This window comes from Panthera pardus, unplaced genomic scaffold (assembly GCF_024362965.1).
Source record: "Panthera pardus isolate Hobbes unplaced genomic scaffold, ASM2436296v1 HiC_scaffold_10, whole genome shotgun sequence".
In the NCBI taxonomy this organism is placed as follows: Eukaryota; Metazoa; Chordata; class Mammalia; order Carnivora; family Felidae; genus Panthera; species Panthera pardus.
Window position 1 is genome coordinate 70602639 of NW_026526655.1, and position 22016 is coordinate 70624654.

The 22016-nt window shown below is 34.3% G+C and overlaps 1 protein-coding gene across 1 annotated transcript in view; it reads right to left on the minus strand.

Annotated features, from left to right (window-relative positions):
• Nucleotides 1–22016, minus strand: part of PSMD14 (proteasome 26S subunit, non-ATPase 14) — a 98272-nt gene that overhangs the window by 34311 nt on the left and 41945 nt on the right. The window contains exons 4-7 of the mRNA XM_019457612.2: nucleotides 9838–9909; nucleotides 9496–9615; nucleotides 6906–6976; nucleotides 5767–5917 (exon numbers count right to left, since the gene is read on the minus strand). Coding sequence (XP_019313157.1) covers nucleotides 5767–5917; nucleotides 6906–6976; nucleotides 9496–9615; nucleotides 9838–9909 — 414 coding nt within the window. The remainder of the gene's footprint in view (nucleotides 1–5766; nucleotides 5918–6905; nucleotides 6977–9495; nucleotides 9616–9837; nucleotides 9910–22016) is intronic.

Genomic DNA, 22016 nt, shown 5'->3' on the forward strand with positions numbered 1-22016 from the left:
TTTTCTCTCGCAATCTGGAAAACTAGATGAAGGTGTGTGTGTGTGTGTGTGTGTGTGTGTGTGTGTGTGTGTGTGTGTGTGTGTGTATACAATCTGAGATTAGGACTATCCAGCCCAAACTGGCCCTTATGGGATACCGATAAAAAACAAACAAACAAACAAACAAAAAACTTATGAATAACAGGTATTCTGAGTATCTTTCACTATCTTTAGAAGGCAAATAGCATGTTACACATGAACTCTAGCTCTGATTACATTACACAAAGTTCATACTCATCAAGGCTAATATCTATGAACTGGCTCACTGACCTTATCAATCTCACATTTCACTTATTTAATAAATGACTCTGTAACCAATAACATAAAAATTACTAAACCTCATAAAATTAACCAGTTTTTTATATGCTAAAAGCCAAAACTGGTAATGGCTGGCTGACCACTGACACATTCATTCTTTGATTTTATTTTATGAACATTTATGAAGAAAATGATTTTTTTTTCTGAGACACTACATAAATTCCCAGATATGAAAACATTTCCCCATTGAAAGAGGCCCCAATCTTGTAGGGAAGATAATACGTAAGCAGATGAACAAAACAATTTTGGGTGCAATACATTAATCACTTGAAAGTTTGACTGCATTTCAAAGGCCAGAATTTTAATGTAATTATTTTTCTCTTCATCAGAATGTCCTAGAGAAATATGTCAGAAAAATAGTAACTGCTCACTAAAAGAATCAGCTGATTAAGTATTCTTAAATTAAGAAACACAAAATACAGGGGAAGTTTCCATTTCTTTTGTAGTCATTGCCTTCATCTTCTTAAAATGAGCAAGTCAGTTAATGTATAGACTTGTTCTTAAAAGATTGTCAGAAATATTCACATTCCGTATTTTTAAATATGATAGTTGTAAATCTCTTTAAAAAGTACCAATTATTTTAACCTTCAGAATACAATGTCACTTACTGCACATCTCCTGTATGGCATGCACACCCTACTCATTTACATAGATCATTTCATAATACTATGAGACAGGTACCAAAACCCCTGTTTTATAGATGAGAAAACTGAAGTTCTAGATTCGGCAACTTGCTCAAAGTCATATTACAGAGAGGAGATAAAGAGATAAAAATGGGATTTGAATGCAGGCCTGATCCCAAAGCCCATGCTCTTCATTACTCTATGCCCTGCCTTTATGACAATAAGAAGAAAACGCTAAAACAAAACTATTTTTGAGTAGTTTAAAATCTCCACCATCTTAAAACTTCTAATACAAAATTTCTGGATAAGTAAAATATTTGCCCTCCTTACCCTGAAAAAGACAAAACCTTCTAAATCTCTTGAAAATAAAAGGTAAGCTCTTATGTTCATTCCTTAATTCTTTCCTCCAATATTTGCATTTATTCTTCAAAGTCCTATCTTTTTTATAAAATGCTGACTAAAAACAACATCATCAAAAACTGTTCATTTTACATTCTAACGTATCTGTGAAAAAGCATGAACAAAGAGGCTAGGTATACAATCTGGAATAGAACTGTTTCTACATTCTCCTCCAGAAGGTACAAACTTATCTTTTCTGAGTAATGTGCTATCAAGACTCAGTCCAAGCTTCATTTACTTTGTGCAGCCATACCAATTTCTTTCTAATTTAATTTCCATTTACTATGTTTGCTATGCAAGTACTACTTTATTGCATATTGGCACATACAAGGTTCCAAATAAGTATCTGCTGGATTATTTCTCTCTAGCAACCACCTTAATACTTAGTTACAGAAACAAAGCAGTATCAGTATAATTTGTATTCTACCAGTATGCAACATAGGGTTATCAAGCATATAATTGGCAGAATGTTATCTGGCTCACTAGTGACACTAAATGTATATGACTTATCTTCACAAAAAGACATTTTTTAGATTCATTAGCACACGGGCACATCAGATGTACTTAAGAAATCCCTGCTGATAAACAGGATTTCTGATCAGAGTAAACAGAAATTTCTCAAGAAAACCCAGCCAGTGTGAAGATTTATATGGACTAAAGGGTTATGAGGGTTTTTTTTTTTTTCTCTTTTACTGTTTTCAAAATAGGAAACAAAACATGGAGATTGTTAACAGCAGGTAACATCTGAACATTTTACTGATAGGAATTGTGATAAGGAAATAGGTTCTCAAAAGAAGTAATAGTTGCATGGTTGTTTTATGATTTTGTACAGTCATCATTCTTTTTGCCCTAAGGATGCAGTATAATCATGTTACAACTTCGAAATTTGCTGCTGGATCAAGTCCAGTTGTGGGCTATATATTCAAAACAACAAAACTTTAAGCAAGAGGCTGTCACTTTATTACTTGAGAACTGAAGTTTAGAATATTTGAATATGCGTATTTTACAAATAAACTAAAACAGATTTTTAACTATTTCACTGAGAAGTTTAGAGTGAGACTCACCAGTAATTTCTATAGCTTACTCTCCATTTAAATTATGCATGTTATTAACATTTTCTACCTGTATCATTTTTAAACATTTACAGGATTACATAATATACAGAATACTGTGGATTCTTTATCATATAGTGTATTTTATTATTTACGTAGGTCTCAATGTTTGGCCCTAGGGATGTCGCAAAAGCTGACAGGAACAGGTCTGTCTAAATTGTTTTTTTTTTTTAATTTAACAGAATACTGTATAAGAAAAATCAATTAATAAATAATAACTACTATAAATAGTATAGGCAACTATTGAGAACTTAGACAAAATGTGTAGCCCCTTACCCTGACTTACACTGAGGGAAGTGATACCTATCCAAATAAGTTAAGAAAGGGTGTGGTAATGACCTCTGGTACTCATTTTCCAATTCTGTGTTACTCTAATTATATAGTTCGTAACTGTCTAATATTAAAGAGCCATTAAAACAGTTTGAGCTCTGAAATTTTATAGACCTGATTTGTATCCTTGTTCTGCTGCTTAATAATGCTATGATTTTGGGGGCGCCTGGGTGGCTCAGTTGGTTAAGTATCTGACTTCAGCTCAGGTCAGGAACTCACAATTCGTGAGTTCGAGCCCTGCGTTAGGCTCTGTGCTAACAGCTCAGAGCTGTGCTGACAGCTATTTTGGATTCTGTATCTCCCTCCCTCCCTCCCTCCCTCCCTCTCTCTCTCTCTCTCTCTGCCCCCACCCCCCACTTGCACTCTCTCTCTCTCTCTCTCTCAAAAATAAACATTATAAAATAAAAATAAAAAAATAATGCTATGATTTTGGGTAAAGTAATCTCTTTGACCCTAATTTTTTTTTTTACCTTTTCATTGATAAAATGGAGTAGTAATACTGCCTGTATCCCCAGAATTACTAAAGAATACATGAGACAAGTTGAAAATTTAATCACCACAATACCTGGCACACAGCAATAATTCCATAAATATACAGTCAAGTCACTATAAAAGGAAATCAAACATTATGAATTAATGAGACTACGAAGAATTAGTAATTACCTCATCACTCAAAAACAGATAATATTGGGATTTATGAAAATGAAAATATAAAATATACAGTAAAGAGGTATTAAGTGAACAGAGACTCAATGTGAATAATTTATATATAGATTGTCATTTTAACTCTTGATCTAATCATTGTTTTGCTAAATATTTTGACAGCTTTGATAAATCACATGCAGGGAAAGGGAGAGGGAGAATCCTATGTTACTCTTCTTTTTTTTTAAGTTTATACACGTAAGTTTGGCTTACAGTTTTGAGAAGTCTTGACACTAAAAGAACCATAAATTATAACCAAACTCAGACATCCTACAGATGAAGTTACACTATTGAGAAAGAACTGGATCCTTATTTCAGGTAATATTAACTATACGAATCTATGTTGGGTGCAAGAAGTGATGTGAATCATCGATGACAGATACTTATACTCTATTTTTCAAAAATATTTTTTATGACATGTAAAACTAGACAATGATACATATGATTTTATAAAGTAATTTTAGATATATTATTTTGAAAAAATAACTACATTTACCATACAACAACAGTCCTGTCATGCAAGTGTTTTAATGAAAGTCATTCTTTTAACATGAATTATGATTAATCAGAAATAAACAATGCAAATACCAATGTTATATAATACCTAAACTAGGTTTAGAAACTAAAACTGACATCAAGATGCTATAAACAAGACAGAACTCTAATTATACTTAAAATTAAGCTTCAATTATCTTTTGTAAATATTATGGTGGGGGTACTTAACTGGATAACTGTTATATTTCTAAAATAATAATTATTACTTAAATGAGTTAATTGTGAGTTATTAAAAAGGTACCATATCAGAGAATTAAACTTAGGAAGTATCATACTGTATTTTAATTCATAAAACTAACAAAATTCAAGGATTTAACTCCTTTTATCTGTATTAGTTAAGTAACAATATAGTTTTAAAAAGAATAAACTGAAATACAGGTATACAGAAAGCATCAGAAGTGATCCTCTTTGAATTATCTACTACATTGGTTTCTATTATTGTTTTTGTGGCTAGTTTCCACCTCTGAAAAACTAAATCACATCTAATAGGATCATGATTTAGGGAAGACCTCAATTTTTATTCGTCATAATGATAGGATGTCAGAAAGTGTTCAACTTCAAATTCAAAACAGATAAAAACTCCACATTTAATAGCCATATTTAGTTTGTTTGAGCTGGTGAGCAGATATAAATGTAATCTGCAATACTAGCAAATCTCAGGTCTGATAGATAGCAAGCTAATATTTATTTTTAAGTGCTCTAAAAATTATTTGTAAAAGCTGCATAAAAAGGATTCCATAAATGTATTGTGATTTTAACAATTATTCTACACTACAATGGAAGTACATGCTCAAACAAGACACCTCAGCAGTATTTTAAAGCAGTAACCACCTAGCCAATTTCTGTATGTTCTGTAGTTTTTCTAATCCACTCTCCCTGTGGTTGAGCAAAATCGAATTGCCTCTCACATTTGCAGACAGCTCTGTGAAGGTGATAATAGAGCTGCTCCCTGCTGTCATGAGGCAGGAAATAGGAAAATGGCATATGGGGCTAGAAAGAAAGAAATAAAAAAAAGAAAGAGAGAGAGAGAGAACGAAGGGGGGGAAAAAAAGAACTAAACAAGAACAAAAGATTTCAACAAAGAACAACTATAACCCAATATGCTTTGCAAGTTAATCTCTTTTCTGAATCATTTAGCATATTTAATCATTCATCTGCGTCCTCACTCCAAAAATGCGAATGGCTGATACCAAGTCTTTGGGTCAAGTTTTCATTGTCTAAAACATTTGGAACATCCAACTCCAGAATATGTTCTATACAATGTCTGCAAAACAGAGAGTCTTTAACTAGAGACATAAAATGTTGTGCCAATCCCAAATTCACCATTTTAAAATAAAGGAAGATAAAACAATGTTTACTAAAATAATAATAAAATGTGCATAGCAGGCTTTTATGTGGTTTAATGTTCCTAAATCTATGAAATAAAATTAAATTTAAAAATAAACATTTATGATTAGACAATTTTAGCTGATTAAAGTAGAAACAAATCTCCAAATAGTTATATTGCTAATTATACCAAGACACATTTTTCGACTTGTACAGTTTTTTGTTTGTGTTTTTAAATACACAGGGTTTTTTTTTTTTTTTCTGTGTGTACAAATCCTGCTCTAAACAAAAGAAATTTTAATCTAATGTATCTGTAAACAGAATGTGGCAGTAGGTGCTAATAAAGATAGAATCTACTCTACCTTTCCTTTTACACTCTGAATGGGATCCACAACCACTGCCACAGCTCTCTCCGACAAGGCTTCAAAGCTCTGCTGAGTGTTGATATCCACACCAGAAAGCCAACAACCAAAGCCAGGGTGACTGTGATACCAACCAACAACCATCTCAGGCCTGAAACAAAGAGGGCATTCAGCAGTTCAGAACAGAACAAGTAATACACATGTATGCTATGAAAAGAAACAACACACTAACAGGGTATAAATGAAGAAGAGATGAAAAACACACAGGTGTGAAAAAGCACCATTAGAAACATTGAAATCATACACCATATTATCCAGAAAACATGGAAATGAATAAGCATGACAAAGGAGTGCTATCATTAAGAGATGCACATTAGCAGTGGTAGATACGGCTTTCAGTTTTTCACCTTGTTACCACACTTTCTCTGAGCCAGTTTTTACCCTTTCAGCATTCAAGTAAATATCTACTCTTTAACTCCTTAGCTCTGGGAATAGGATTTTCCAGGCAGAGTACATTGTTAACAATGGACACCAGGATCCACTGTTGTGAAAGGATTAAATATCAATTAAACCAGCAGTAGAACTAGGAACTCAGTCAAAAACCAATTTGCACTGTTCTGCTCAGCTGCTGAGCCTTTTGCTAACATTAATTTTGAAGTTTCTTCCACAGTAGAAGAATTTGAGCAAGAGAATGACAACTATTGAGAGATTTAATCTGGGGAAAAACTTGAAAAATATCTAAATTCTACTTTCTCTGTCTTTAAAAATCATATGCCTAATATAATTAAATAGCCAGAATCTTATTTAGTCCCAACTCTCCAATATATGGAACATACAAGCTCTTTCAATTCTAAATGACCAGACAGTAACTCCATATGCTGAACAGGGAAGCTGCAGCCCAAGCTTACTATGTGATGGTTGAGAATTTTAACATGAGGCAGTTTTCTCATTGGCAGATCTCTCTGATTCTAGAAGAAAGAGATACTAGATAGGTAGTACACAGGACTGACAGTGATAATTTACATTAAGTACATGGCTTTTTTTTTCCAGGTATGACAGTCATAAACATCCAGATTTTTGAAACACATTTCTAAAACTACTTCCCATTATTCCTTTATAAAATTAGTTAGAATACTTACCTTCCTGTCTGCTTCAACATATCTAACATTTTGGCTTGGAACACTGGATCAACTGCCTCCACACTGACACCCTGGGTTAGACAAAAAGAAAAATAACTAGCTTTTAGAACTGTGAATAAATACCCAGAAAGTTTTTTTTTTTTTTTTAACAATCTAAATGAACAAAAAGCAACCAAAAAAAAAAAAAAAAACCCAAAAAAACCAGAAACCCAAAAACCCCTATGTATATTATTTTGGGATGCCAAAATAATTTTATAGGCTTGGATACTCATAATTGATTCCCATTTATGTCATTCAGTTATCAGCCATACTTTAATAAAGCTTCTCAAATTGCCATTTACCAAACTGCTGTTAGCTAATGAGTTAAGTTTTGGGGATCCTTTAAGAGTTTATGGCCATGGCTATGCACACACACACGCACACAAATACCAGAAATACCAAATGACTGAACCAACTATTTTTGGCTAGACCTATCTTGGCAAGGCATAGTTCCAAGTGCCATCTCTGATACCTGATTAGCATTATATCCCTTCCATCCCATCCAAAGTTCTACAACTATTCAGCTATTATAATAATCAATAACCTAAAGACTTTTTGTTCCTCAGCCATATAAATACTCTGAAGAAGGATAACAGTTTATGAATTTCCCAAAGCTGTTTTTGTTTGTTTTGCAGGGTGGGCTGGGAGAGGAGGAAGCTGAATGAGTGCTTTAGTAAGAACTACGTGGTAGATCAAGTGCGTGGAGGCAAATAAATACTTTTGAATATCATCTCAAATATAAAAGCAATCACAAATAATTCTTCATTAGAGATCTAAAACCAAGTCTTTTAAATGTTGCATTGTCTTGCTAGTTCAAAAGATTTTTAGAACATGGAAGAATTAAAGGCAATCATGTCATCTCTCCAGTGATAGATCACTGCCATTATAACTCCTACAAGGTTTTCTTCTAACATCAGGAATTTAATCTATCTCAATAAAGCAGTTAATATTTAAGCACTTCCTTCCCACCAAAACAAATGATATTTTGAATCTTAATAGAGAAAGCATCCTCAAGAACAGGGGTATGCCTATAGGCATAGGTTGCCTATAGTGTTTTTTGTTGTTGTTGTAGTTGTTTTGTTTTGAACATTTTTAAAGGGGGGTTAAAAATTAAAAAAAAAAAATCATAAGAGTAGGAGACAGAAACACGTTTTTACAGAAAGTTTGTTAACTCTTGGGCCAGAAGAAAACCTTTGTAATCTACTACATAGAATGAACACAAAGATCAAAATCTTCTATTTCAAACTGTCAAACAAACATTTAGAAGGAAATGATATTAAAACTTAAGAACTCTTTATTATAATTGATAAAGACCACATATAACAGAAATACTAGTTAATTTTGTTATGCTTTTCAAATTCTGACATGAAAAGATAAATACAAGTAACAACAGCCTAAGACGTAAATCTAAATTTTTAGTTAACATGCAGCATATCTCTCTATATCCAATTGGACAAAATAAAGACAAGGGATAGCCAGGTGGACAAAATCAGCAGATCTAAATTAATTTACCTCAACAAACTTGTCTATTTGGAGAAGAATTTGTGTATTTTTCTATATTTTGCATCATTTACAAACACACTACAATCTGTAATAACTACTCTAAACCGTCTATAAAATGTATATATTACACTATTTAAAAATAGAACTTGGTTTTCTCTATTATCTACTTTGTTGAAGAATACTTACAGTTATGAGTCTCAAACAGAGCAAACAGCTCTTTGACAACAATCTCTTTAATCCAGATATTTTACAAAGCTCGATAAGAGAAATGTTGAATATTAGGGGAAAAAATCCATCAGAAAAATATACATGTTATATTTTTCTAGGCAAACAGATGAGAAGGATATGTGTACAGTTTTTTGTACGAAAGGTAGAAGAGTTACTCTTTTTTGGCCACAGAAATCCAATGCATTACATAAAATACCAAAACAAAATAAAAAGCTTCCAGAGAGAATAATATAATTTATTCTAAAAAGATAAAGTAGATGACTTCCAAAGTTTGTATGTAGTATGTGCTTCCTCTATAAAGAAATTACCATACCTGGGCAAAAGAACTAAAGTTTGCCATAGTTTTTTGGTTTCATTAAATTTAACATTTTGAATAGGAAAAGCTTAAGAGTTCATTTATCACCATCTATAAAAAAAGGGACCATATTTCAAAACAATAGGAACAAAACATGAGGACTAGATAATGTATCTGAATTAAGTCTAAGACAGTCTCTAAAATCTGCTGAAGTGTTCAATTAATACCCTACTATTTTAGCAATTAACATAAATCTAGGATGCTATGCTAGTTAAAGCTGAAAGTATGAGTAAAGGGATTTAATGCTAGCATCCTTCAGTTTGTGGACCTAGAGGGAATTCATGATGCATTCAAAAGATGAATGATTTAATTCAATACAATCTAGATATTTCTATCATTAATCTTATGATGGATTTTTCCTATCAGGAAGAGAAAATATAATATGATGAAAGTGATTTTGCATAGGAAAAGGAAAGAGAAAAGAAACACATTTACTTACAGCAGGCAACCATAAAAAGTACTCACTGTTCCTGACTGTGGCATAGCAAACACATCAATCACTCTGACGGTGTAATCATCAACAAATTCTCCAAGCATAAGACCCATAACTTCCATTGGAACTCCAGCACGACCATGCTTTAACATCTGTAAAGAGAACATAGGTAGATACGAAGCTTTAAAATCTTTGGTCCTTTTTATTTTTTTAATAACCTAATTTTGCTTCAGTAGAAATAAAAACACTCTTATTATAGATGTACCTAGAACAACAGCTTCCGTTTGAGGATTAACATTAACAAATATTCCCAACTAAAAGACAGAGAGTGAAAGCAATAAAGCTCTCTAAAGCAAGTAACTTTCAATACTTACTTTTAACAGTGCAAGGGAAGAAATATATACTTGCTCTGCTGTGTCCACGGCAGGAGCATCTGTGGGTGGCCCCTAGAAATAAGCACATCAATTATTATAAACACACAGTTTATGAGTTTAAAATTAGTTACATGTTATATAAACTTGATTGTTTTTAAGAGTTTTGGGAAAATATGTCAAGTATCCTTTTAGTCGGGTACAACACAAATAATCAAAACAACTTTGCAAATATCAAACCTGCTGGCAAAATAAAACAAACTTAGTACTCAGGCAAGTGTCCAATGGACATAAAGCTTAAATCTTCCAGCAATGCTTATCTACCTCTGCTACAAAATGACTACCATGCGCCAATTAGCCATGTTTCTTACCACAATCTGAGACTGATTTTCAGCTACGGACAGCATGTACATTTAGGGCTATGGGATTTCTGCAGATACGTAGATGTAGTTGGGGATAGGGGACAGAAGATTTCTAATCCCTAGGTGAAAGAGCTGTGAACAACATACTATGCACTCCACCTGATGAAGTTATTCCCCTCCCCAATACAACAAATTTAACACAAGTGCACCAGGTGTGAACAAATTGGTTGAGACTGCTGTAGCTAATATGAAAATACTTTTAAATCGGGACTACTATCTTTAAAACAAATGTTACCATTAATCTTTCCACAGGTTAAGGGACACATTATGCTCTCCCTAAGGATTGTGTCTTCTTCATCAAAAGCAACAAGCCTCTTTTGACTCTAACATTCAGAGACATAAGGTAATTTATATAGGGTCATTACCCTCAAGATGACTACAATCTTATACATGTATTTCTGCACACAGAAAGCTTTATTGTTTTTTAAAACTGGCACTTGGAGAAATTAAAATGAGATGTGTCCTATAATTGTCAGGTTTTGTGTTGCTTAAAGTTTCCTTTCCTTGACAATAACTCTATTACAAATTATAAAACAAACATGTTAGCTATCCAATTATAAATCAATATTCTATCTTGCTTTCATGGGTTTACTTACTAAAATTAAACAATTACTTCACTTGTTACATTTCAGACTTGTAGGTCTATGTGTATTTTGTGCTTCTTGTCTATTTGCTAAATGCTGTGATTTTTCAATTTTTATTTTTTGGTTTTGTTTAAAAGCTCATAATATTTGCCGGAAGCATAAAGTTCTATGTATATTTTCTCTAAGTATAAAAACCACATACAAAAATTATTTGTTTCTTTATGTAGAAAGGGGTGAGAAAAATCAAATGCCTCTAATTTTATTTAAAGTATTTATTTGAAAGAGAGACTTCATGTGCATGTGTGTGCATGCGAGCGGGGGAGGGGCGGGGGGGGGAGGAAGGAGGGAGGGAGAGAATCCCAAACAGGTACCACGCAGTCAGTGAGGAGCCCAGTCAGTGAGGAGCCACTCGGGGCTCAACTCACAAACAATGAGATCATGATCTGAGCTGAAATCAAGAGTCAGACACTTAACTGTTTTAATAATAAAATTATTAAAAATCTTATTTTTGGGGCACCTGGGTGGCTCAGTCGGTTAGGTGTCTGACTTCGGCTCAGGTCATGACCTCGCAGTTCATGAGTTCAAACCCCACGTCAGGCTCTGTGCTAACAGCTCAGAGCCTGGAGCCTGTTTCGGATTCTGTGTCTCCCTCTCTCTCTGACCCTCCCCCGTTCATGCTCTGTCTCTCTCTGTCTCAAAAATAAATAAACGTTAAAAAAAATTTTTTTTAAATCTTATTTTTAATAATAAATGCCAGAAAATAAACTTAAAACCCAAGACGAATTAATCTATTATCACCTAATGCAGGTTTACTGCTAGCCTTTCAAATAGATAGGAGTCTCTTTCAGAATGAAAACTCTTAAGCTGAAGTGCTGTCATGCCAAAACATTTGTTGAGATCATCATATAAAACATGATAATTTTGTTGATATGATTTATTCATCTAAGAAAGTAAAGAAAGTTTAAGAAAAAAAAGTGAGAACAGTAGTAAGTTAGCCATGATGAGAGGTCTTAGGGAAGTATTCATCGAAATTGTATTCACAGAAATTATTTCCTGAATCCAGAGCAACTTAAAATTTCATACGGAGAAAAGAATTTAAACTGGTATCTAGGCTACAGTTTTTCTGTTTAATGTTTGTTTGTTTGTTTATTCATTTATTTATCTGATGTGGGAGACACAGGGTGTGAGCAGGGGAAAGGCAGAGAGGAGGGAGAGAGAATCCCAAGCAGGCTCCACGCTGTCAGCTGTCAGCCCAGAGGTGGGTATGGGGCTAAATCCCACAAATAGTGAGATCACGACCTGAGCCAAAAATCAAGAGTCAGGCACTTAACGGACTGAGCCACCCAGGCACCACTTTTTTTTTCCCCCCCTCTTAATACAGTCCTTCTTAACTTGCCAGAGATGATTAAGAAAAAAAGGAACAGGGAAATAAAACATCACACCATCACCAAAATATATTATTGACAAAATCCAGAAACTACCCCTGCTATCAATTAAAAAACAAACTTTAATTTGTTTAACATTTATATAACCAGTACACAGCAGAGGGCCTAGCACATCATAAGAACTTAGTAAGTACTGGTTGAAAAAATGAATGAATAAATAAACTGAAGTACTGCAAGCCAATGCGACAGAAATGAAAAATACCCGCTAATTACTCTCTGAAAGAGCACAGCCATAAGCAAGTAGATATAAAGACCATTACCTCCTCTTTCACTATTTTCTTCTGGTTCAGAAACATACTAACAGAAAACCATGCAGCTTTTTCTCTACTGGATGGGAGCTATTTTTTGAGACAGTAGTCAGTGATTATTTCCTGTTACTCTTCTCACTCCGCTACTATTCTGTTTCTTGATCTAGTCAGTGACTAAATTCCTTAGGAAAAAAAAAAAAACTTGGCAAGAAGTAGAAAAGAGTTTGTAGTGGTGAACTGCCTTTTTTTTTTTTTTTTAAAGTAATCTCTACACCCAACATAGAGCTTGAACTCACCATCCTCAGATCAAGAGTCAAGATCAAGAGTTATGTGCTCTTCCCACTGAGCAAGCCAGGCACCCCTGAACTGCATTCTTAAAAAAAAAAAAAAAAAAAAAAAAAAAAAAGAGTAACCCATGGAATATACTGTCTATGGGACAGCTGTTAAGGATCTCTGGCAGCTGTGAGTATCTGAGGCTATCATTTTCCCACATGCTCACCTGTCCAGAAGAATGTACAATCAGGCAAAGAAGAAAACCCAATTCAAGACCCTGGAAACTGAGCTAAGAGATTTGTATAAGGACGTGTACAACAGTAGATCAAAGATGACCCAAGTTAAGAAAAATGTGGGGCTATGGACAATATACCTACATTGTCTTTTAGCAAACACTCCCAAGGAATAGCATCCTCGCTATTCAAAGAGAGGAAAGACATCTAAAAATAGGACTCCTAAACAAAATTTTAGAAAATTATTTGGCATCAGTAGAATACAAGAAGCTTTCCTAACTTTGAAATAGAAAGTTCAAGGACATCCAAGATGAAAAGGTGAAAAATAATTAAGAACTAAAATTGCACTGGAGGAAACAAGGGTAAAAATAAACATGACAAGTTTAACTCACTGATACAGAACACAAAAAAGATAGCTCAAAATGTAAAATAAAAAATAAGAGATGAAAACTACAAGAAATATAATGATACGAGAGGACAAAGGAGCTGTAAGCTAAGAAATACGGTTGTTCCTGAGGATAAAACAAGAAATAGAAAAGATCAATAAGTAACAGTAAGGCTGAAAAATTTTCCTGAATGAAAAAAAAAAATTTCAACTTTTAGATCACTAAATGTCAGGCAATAATCAGTGAAGAAACTATTATACCTTGAAAAGTCTTAGGTAAATCTTAACTACAAGGATAAAAGCAAAATATCTAAAAACATGAAGGTAGAAAAACTAACCTTATGAAAAAATGCAACTCAGGTTGACTTTGGATATTTCTCTGCAACATTAAGTAGCAGAAAACAATGAAAGGAAGTTCCCAAGTTTTAATAGAAAAACAATGTGAGTCAGAAATTTTATATTTTAAAAATGTCTTTAGACCCACAAATATGTTACTAAATACACAAAGACTCGGAAAATATAATTCTATGTATCCTTCTTCAAAGAATTTCTTGAATAAATCATCCACTTGAGGCACCACAAATTAAAATTAAAACCTTAAAAATGGAAAAGCCATTACATTAAAAAAAATCTGTTAAGATTACTGAGAGTAGTTAAAAATACATATAGACGTAAAAACAAAAACAAAAACAAAAAACAGGTTCCAAACCACAGATACTGTCCAAGTAACTATACAGGGCAGTGGAAAGAAATGAAATGTACAAAATTCTCTATTTCACATATATGAGGGGAAAAAGAAAAAGGAATCTGTTTAAGTGATTTTGACTACTAAAGAAATATGGATTAAAAAGTCTTCTGAACAACCTTAAAATAACCACAATAAACATTAAAACTGAATGTACACCTTATAAAATCACTGGAGGAAGAAAAGCAGATACAACACTGACAATAAAATAAAACATAACAGTAGGGAACCAAGAAGGGAACAAAATAAAAACAGTAAATATAAGATCAAATATACTGGCTATGAAAAAATATAAATGAATTAAAGTCCCTTGTCAAAAGCCTCTCATAACGTTTAAATTGGAAATTCATGGATATACTACTTATAAATAAAAATTAAAATGAAACAAAGGACTGGAAAGATTTGTTAGTCAGTGACATATCTGTATTTCTTTTTGTAAACACAGCCATAACGGCCACTATGTTTTACTCGGCTTGCCTTTGTCCAGCAATGCACTACAGTAATAGATTTCCCAGTATTAAATCACCTTTCTACTCCTGGGATAAACGGTTGATGTGATTTACATTTTTTTTTTTTTTTTTTTTTTTTAGTTTTTGTTTCCCTGTTTATAAGTGAGACTAGAGACCAGTTGGGCATTTTCCTTCTATTTTTTTAAAGTTTATTTCTTTATTTTGAGAGAGAAAGAGTGAGCAGGGGAGGGGCAGGGAGAGGGAGATCCCAACCAGGCTCTACTGACAGCATGGAGCCAGAGATGGGGCTCGACACCACAAACCGTGAGACTATGACCTGAGCTGAAATCAAGAGTTGGATGCTTAACCAAGCCACCCATGTGACCTGGAAATTTTCTTTTTTCTGTTAAATTTGTCAGCTTTTGATATCATTATGTTAGATTTATAAAACACTTGTGAAATTTTACACTTTCCCACTTTCTGTGTTCTGGTAATATTAATACAGTTGACCCTTGAACATAGGGGGTTAAGGGTACCGATTTCCCATGCACTCAAAAATCCACATATAATTTTTTTACTCCCCCCCCCCAAACTTAATATCCCACTGTTGACCAGAAGCCTTATTGATAATATAAACAATTAATTAACCCATATCTTGTATGTTATATGGACTATATACTTTACTCTTATAATAGAGAAAAGGTTATTGAGAAAATGTATTTACACTACTGTACTGTATTTATTGGAAAAACTCTGTGTATGTAAGTGGACCCGTGTTAAGTTCAAACCCATGTTGTTCAAGGATCAATTGTATATCCTAAATTGTCTATGTCTTAAAAATTTGGAAGAGTTCACTATTAAATATTTGGCTCTAAAGCTGATTTTGAAGCTGATTGTCGTAACTTTTTCAGTGGTGTTAATAAATTTACGTTATCTGTGTCTGGTATTATATTGCTCCAGTTAGATTACAAAATTATCGCCACAGAATTGAACATATTGTATTTTACTTTTTAATTATTTAATATTGAAAACATTTTTTTTAAAGTTTATTTTGAGAGCGAGCAGGGGTGGGGCGGGGGGGAGAGAGAGAGGAAGACAGGGAGGGAGAGAGAGAGACAGAGAGAGACAGAGAGAGACAGAGAGAGACAGAGAGAGAGAGAGAGAGAGAGAGAGAGAGAGAGAGAATCCCAAGCAGGCTCGGTACCAGCATCACAAAGCCTGATGCAGGGCTTGAACCCATGATCCATGAGATCATAACCTGAGCCAAACCAAGAGTCAGACAATTAACCGACTGAGCATCCCACTACTGAAAACACTTAGAACTAAATTTATTTCTCCATATCACATTACATCACCACCCAGATAGATTATTTACATTAAAAAAATCAAATTATAAAATCTGGATAAAAATATTGGTGAAGGGATCTTCCTAATTCATTCTGTGAGGTCAGCATTACCTGCTACCAAAGCCAAAGACACTACAAGAAAACTACAGGGGCTTCTGGATGGGTCAGTCAATTGAGCATCAGGCTCTCTATTTTAGCTCAGATCGTGATCTCACGGTTCATGGGATGGAGCTGCACATCAGGCTCTGCACTGACAGCCCAGAGTCTGCTTGGAATTCTCTCTCTCCCCGCCTCTCTCTGCCTCTTTCCTACTCCCTCATTTGTGCTCTCTCTCGAAATAAACTATAAAAAACAAAACCAAAACCCTACAGGCCAATATTTCTTACAAACACTGGTAAAAACTCCTCTACAAAATACTAGCAAACAAAACTTAGCTGTATATGTAAAGGATTATTCTACACATGACCAAGTGGGATTTATTCCTGCAATGCTAGGATTGTTCAACAAATGAAAACTGACCAATGTAACACACCACATGAACAGAATGAAGGGGAAAAAAGCCCACACAATCATTTCAATTGATGAAGAAAAAGCATCTAACAAAATTCAACACCGTTTCATAATAAAAACACTGAACAAACAAGGAATAGAAGGAAACTAGCTCAACATGATAAAAGCTGTATCTGAAAGCCCACAGTGAACATAGTACTCCAAGGCAAAACACAAAAAGTGTTTCCTTTAAAATCAGGAACAAGACAAGAATGCATATTTTCACCACTTATTCAACATGGCACTGGAAGTTCTAGCCAAAGAAATTAGGCAAGAAATAACAGGCATCTAAACTAGAAAGGAAGAAGTAAAATTGTCCCTGTTTGGAGATAAGATGCTCTTACATGTAGAAAATGCTAACAATTACACACACACATGAAAAACTATTAGAACTAATAAATGAATTCACAAAATAGCAGGCTACAGTCAACACACAAAAATCAGTTGCATTCATTTTTATCATGAACAATGAACAATCTGAAAAAGAAATTCTAAAAGCAGGACGCCTGGCTGGCTCAGTCAATAGAGCGTGGGATTCTTGATCTTGGGGTTGAGTTAAAGCCCCACATTGGGTGTGGAGCCTACTTAAAAAACAAAACAAAACGAAACAAGAAATTCTAAAAGCAATTCCATTTAGAGTAACATCAAAAAGAATAAAATACTTAGCAATCAACCAAGGACGTCAAAGAGTTTACAAAGAAACCTATAAAACACTGTTGCAAGAAATTAAAGAACATAAATAAATAATGTGAAATGGGAAACACAGCCCATGATCTAAAGACTTAATATTAAAATGTCAAGACTATCCAAAGCAATCTACAGATTCAATGTAATCTCTATCAAAATTCCAATGGTGACTATTGCAGAAATAGAAAACCCAATCTAAAATTCATATGGAATCTCAAGGGATGGTAACTAGCCAAGTCAATCTTGAAAAAGAACAAAACCTTCTGAAGGACTCAAACTTCGTGATTGCAAAACTTATTACAGTAATCAAAAGTGTGGTACTGGCACAAAAAATAGACATACAGACCAATGAAGAGCCGAGAGAGCCCAGAAATAAACCCTTACATATATGGTCAAATAATTTTTAACAAGGGTGCTAAAACAATTCAATGGGAAAGGACAGTGTTTTCAACAAATGGTGCTAGGAAAACTGAATATCCACATTCAAATGAATGAAACTGGAACTTTACCTAACACCTTAAAAATTTTAATTCAAAATGGATCAAGGACCTAATATAAGATCTAACAGGGGCACCTGGGTGGCTCAGTCGGTTAAGCGTCTGACTTCGGCTCAGGTCACGATCTCACGGTCCGTGAGTTCGAGCCCCACGTCGGGCTCTGGGCTGATGGCTCAGAGCCTGGAGCCTGCTTCCGATTCTGTGTCTCCCTCTCTCTCTGCCCCTCCCCACTTCATGCTCTATCCCTCTCTGTCCCAAAAATAAATAAATGTTAAAAAAAAAAAATTAAAAAAAAAAAAAAAGATCTAACAATGAGAGAAGAAAACAAAGGACAAAAGCTTCACAATGTTGATTTGGCAATGATTTCTTGGATATGACACCAAAGGCACAGGTAAAAGAAAAAACAGATAAATGGACTTCATGCAAAATTTAAAAATTTGTGCATCAAAAGATACTATCAATAGTGTAAAAAGACAACCTACAGAATGGGAGAAAATACTGCAGTTCAATATCTAGATTATATGAGAACTCCTAAAACTCATCAACAAAAAACCCTGATTCAAAAGTGGGCAAACAACTTGAACAGACATTCATCCAAAGAAGATATATGAATGGCCAATAAGCACATGAAAAGATGCTCGACATCACTAATCATAAGGGAAATGCAAATCAAAACTATAATGAGATACCATCTTATACCCATTAGTATGGCTATTATCAAAAGAAAGAAAGAAAGGGAGAGAAGAAAAGAAAAAACCCAGAAACAACAATTCGAACCTTTGTGCACTGCTGACAGGAATGTAAAATAGTAAAGTCACTATGGAAAACAGTTATGACAGTTCCTCAAATAATTAAAAATAGAATCCTATAAGACCTAGCAACTCCATTTCTGGATATACACCCAAAAACATTGAAAGCAGGTTCTCAAAGAAATATCTGTATACCAATGTTCACAGCAACATTATTTACAATAGCTAAAATGTGGAAACAACCCAAATATCCATCAAGAGATTAAAAGATAAGCAAAATGGGGGCACTGCTGCTTAAGCATCCGATTTGCATTTCGGCTCAGGTCATGATCTCACGGTCGTGGGATCAAGCCCCATGTTGGGCTCCACTCTGAGTGTGGATCCTGCTTGGGATTCTCCCCCCCAACCCCTCTCGCTGCCCCTCCCCTGCTCACACTCTCTCTCTTTCAAAATAAATAAATAAATAAACATTAAAAATAATAAAAGATAAGCAAAATGTGGTATATACATACAATAGAATATTATTCAGCCTTAAAAAGGCAGGAAATTGTGCAATATACTAAAATATGAATGAAGTGAACATCATGCAAAGGGAAATATGCCAATCACAAAAAAACAAAGTATAATTCCACTTATATGATGAGGTACTTAGAATAGTAAAATCAAAAAGACAGAAAGTGTAATGGTGATTGCCAGAGGCTGGCAGAAGAGGAGTGTGAAGAGTTTTATATACATATATATATGGGTATTTGTGTGTGTGTGTGTGTGTGTGTGTTTATACATGAATATCTGATCTGGGTGAGGAAACACATTCTAATTTGCACATATAAAATATAAAACTGACAACATAATCTGAAATTTTTTCTAAAAAGAAAAAATCTGAAAAAATAGTTGCCCCATTTATGACAAAAAGTCAATATATAAATTAACAAACAAAATACTAAAACTGTAATGGAAACATGGGCAAAGAATATAAAGCAAGTAATTACATAAATACATGATGAAATAAATATGAAAATGTTCAACCTCACTAGCTGACCTTCTTTAATTAAGAAATACCAATTAACACATTAAAATGTTGTTGTTTTCTATCACATGAGCTTTATAATGCCCGATTGTGGAGATGGTATTATAAAAGAAATACTCTGAGCACTGTTGGTGAGAATGTAAACTGGTATAATCCATCAGAAAATCTGTGTATCAAGAGCTTTACAACTGCACAAACTTTTTGACCCTACTTTTGCACTCCTAGAAATTATTTAAGTAAATAAGCTGAGATGTTTGCATGAACCAGAATGTTCACGACGCTTCTTTTAATAACAAATAAATCTAGAAAAAAAATAACCAATAATTAAAGAATATTGTTGAATATCCCTTTCTCTGAAAGACAAATACCATACAATTTCACTCGTGTGGAATTTAGGAAACAAAACAACTGGACAAAGAAAAACAGACAAAAAAGACTTTTTACTTTTTTTTTTTTAATTTTTTTCAACGTTTATTTATTTTTGAGACAGAGAGAGACAGAGCATGAACGGGGGAGGGGCAGAGAGAGAGGGAGACAGAATCGGAAGCAGGCTCCAGGCTCTGAGCCATCAGCCCAGAGCCCGATGCGGGGCTCGAACTCATGGACCGCGAGATCAAGACCCTAGCCGAAGTCGGCCGCTCAACCGACTGAGCCACCCAGGCGCCCCAGACTTTTTACTTTTTAAACTTTTTTTTTTAGCAAAGTTTATTTATTTTGAGAGAAAGAGAATCCCAAGCAGGCTCCGCGCTGCCAGTGCAAAGCCCAACATGGGCCTCAATCCCATGAACCATAAGATCATGACCTGAGCTGAAATCAAAAGTCGGATGCTTGACCAACTAAGCCACCCAGGGCTCTCCCCTTTTTTCATAAAGCTTATTTATTTTGATAGAGAGAGAGAGAGAGAGAGAGAGAGAGAGAGAGAGAGAGAAGACTCTTAAATACAGAGAACAAACTGGTGGTTGCCAGAGGGGAGGTGGATTGGGGGATGGGTGAAATAGATAATGGGGATGAAGAATACACTTACTTTTTTTTTTTTTTTTTTTAGTTTATTTTTATTTATTTTGAGAGAGAGATGGAGAGTGAGCAAGGGAGGGGCAGAAAGAAAGGGAGACAGAATCCCAAGCAGGCTCCACACTGTCAGCACAGAGCCCTATGCAGGGCTCACACTCACAAACTGTGAGATCATGACCTGAGCCAAAACCAGGAGTCAGACACTTAACTGACTGAGTCACCAGTTGTCCCCAAGACTACGCTTATTTTGATGACTACTGAGAAATGTAAAGAATTGTTGAATCATTATATTGTACACCTGAAACTAATAACACAGTATGTTAATTAACTTGAATAAAAATTTTTTAAAAAGTTCCCTATGATGAGATCTCAAAATACTTCAGGTGCTAGATGCTATACCCTAGGCAAAGATATCAAGGTATAGCTGTATTTCAAATAACTTAAGAAAAACAAAATGTATGAGTCAGAGACTTCAAGAAGGGGAAATGTATAGAGCAGGAGTGATCAGGGTAACGAGGTAGTAATGAGAATCCTAGGACTGTGAGGCACTATCCAGCAAACACAGACATAATGGTTTTTTCCCTTATCCACTGACGTTTCCAAGTCCCTTTAACTAGCCCTGCCCTCACATCTCACATATGCAATCCTGTGACTTTAATGAGAAACAAAGGATTTCACAAGTAGAAACTGATACAAATTGTTTTAAGTTAGGCTTAAGTTAACTATTTTTAGCCTCTGTTTACATTCAACTAAAATGGACATGTGGTGATCACAACAAATCATCCATGTCCCACTTGTAGGATGAAAAAAATCTGAATAAATGCACAGAATTGGAATTACTTCAATCATCTTTCACTTTTTGAGAACTTACTATATTTAAGAAACTAAGCTAAATGCTGGGTAAACCAAAATGAAAAATTATACAATGATTAAAGCAAATGAAAAGCTGAACCCAAATATTTTTTGAATTTTTAAACGTGGCTATTACTACTATAAAAAATAAGTAATAGAGAAAATGTTTTCTTTCTGGTGCTTAATCAAACAGCATAGCTCTAAAATAATCAGCTTATATAGTGTGTGAACTATTCAAGTTCTCTGCTGACCTTATAATGATTCTACTACCACAATAAACAAGTACAGAAGGTCATTTTTTTGGAGATTGAACATGATGTAACTTAAATTTCAAGGTTCTTTAAAAGCAACAGAATAACTGAAGGCACTGGCATTACTAACGTAGTATTAAGCAAAAGAAAAACTAAAATAAAAAACTAGAGAAAACTGGTCTGTATGTCACACAATGCCACTACAAAATAGAAACACATGTATCATTGATAACAGGTAAGTAAAATAAGAAACATCTATGGGGCCCTTGGCTGGCTCAGTCTGTGGTAGAGCATGTGACTCCTGATCTCAGGGTCTTGAGTTCAAGCCCCATATTGGGGGTAGAGTTTACTTTAAAAAAAGAAAAAAACCTAAATGTTCTGCAGCTATTATAGTCTATTGTTAAAAATTTAAATTAATGTTACAATTTA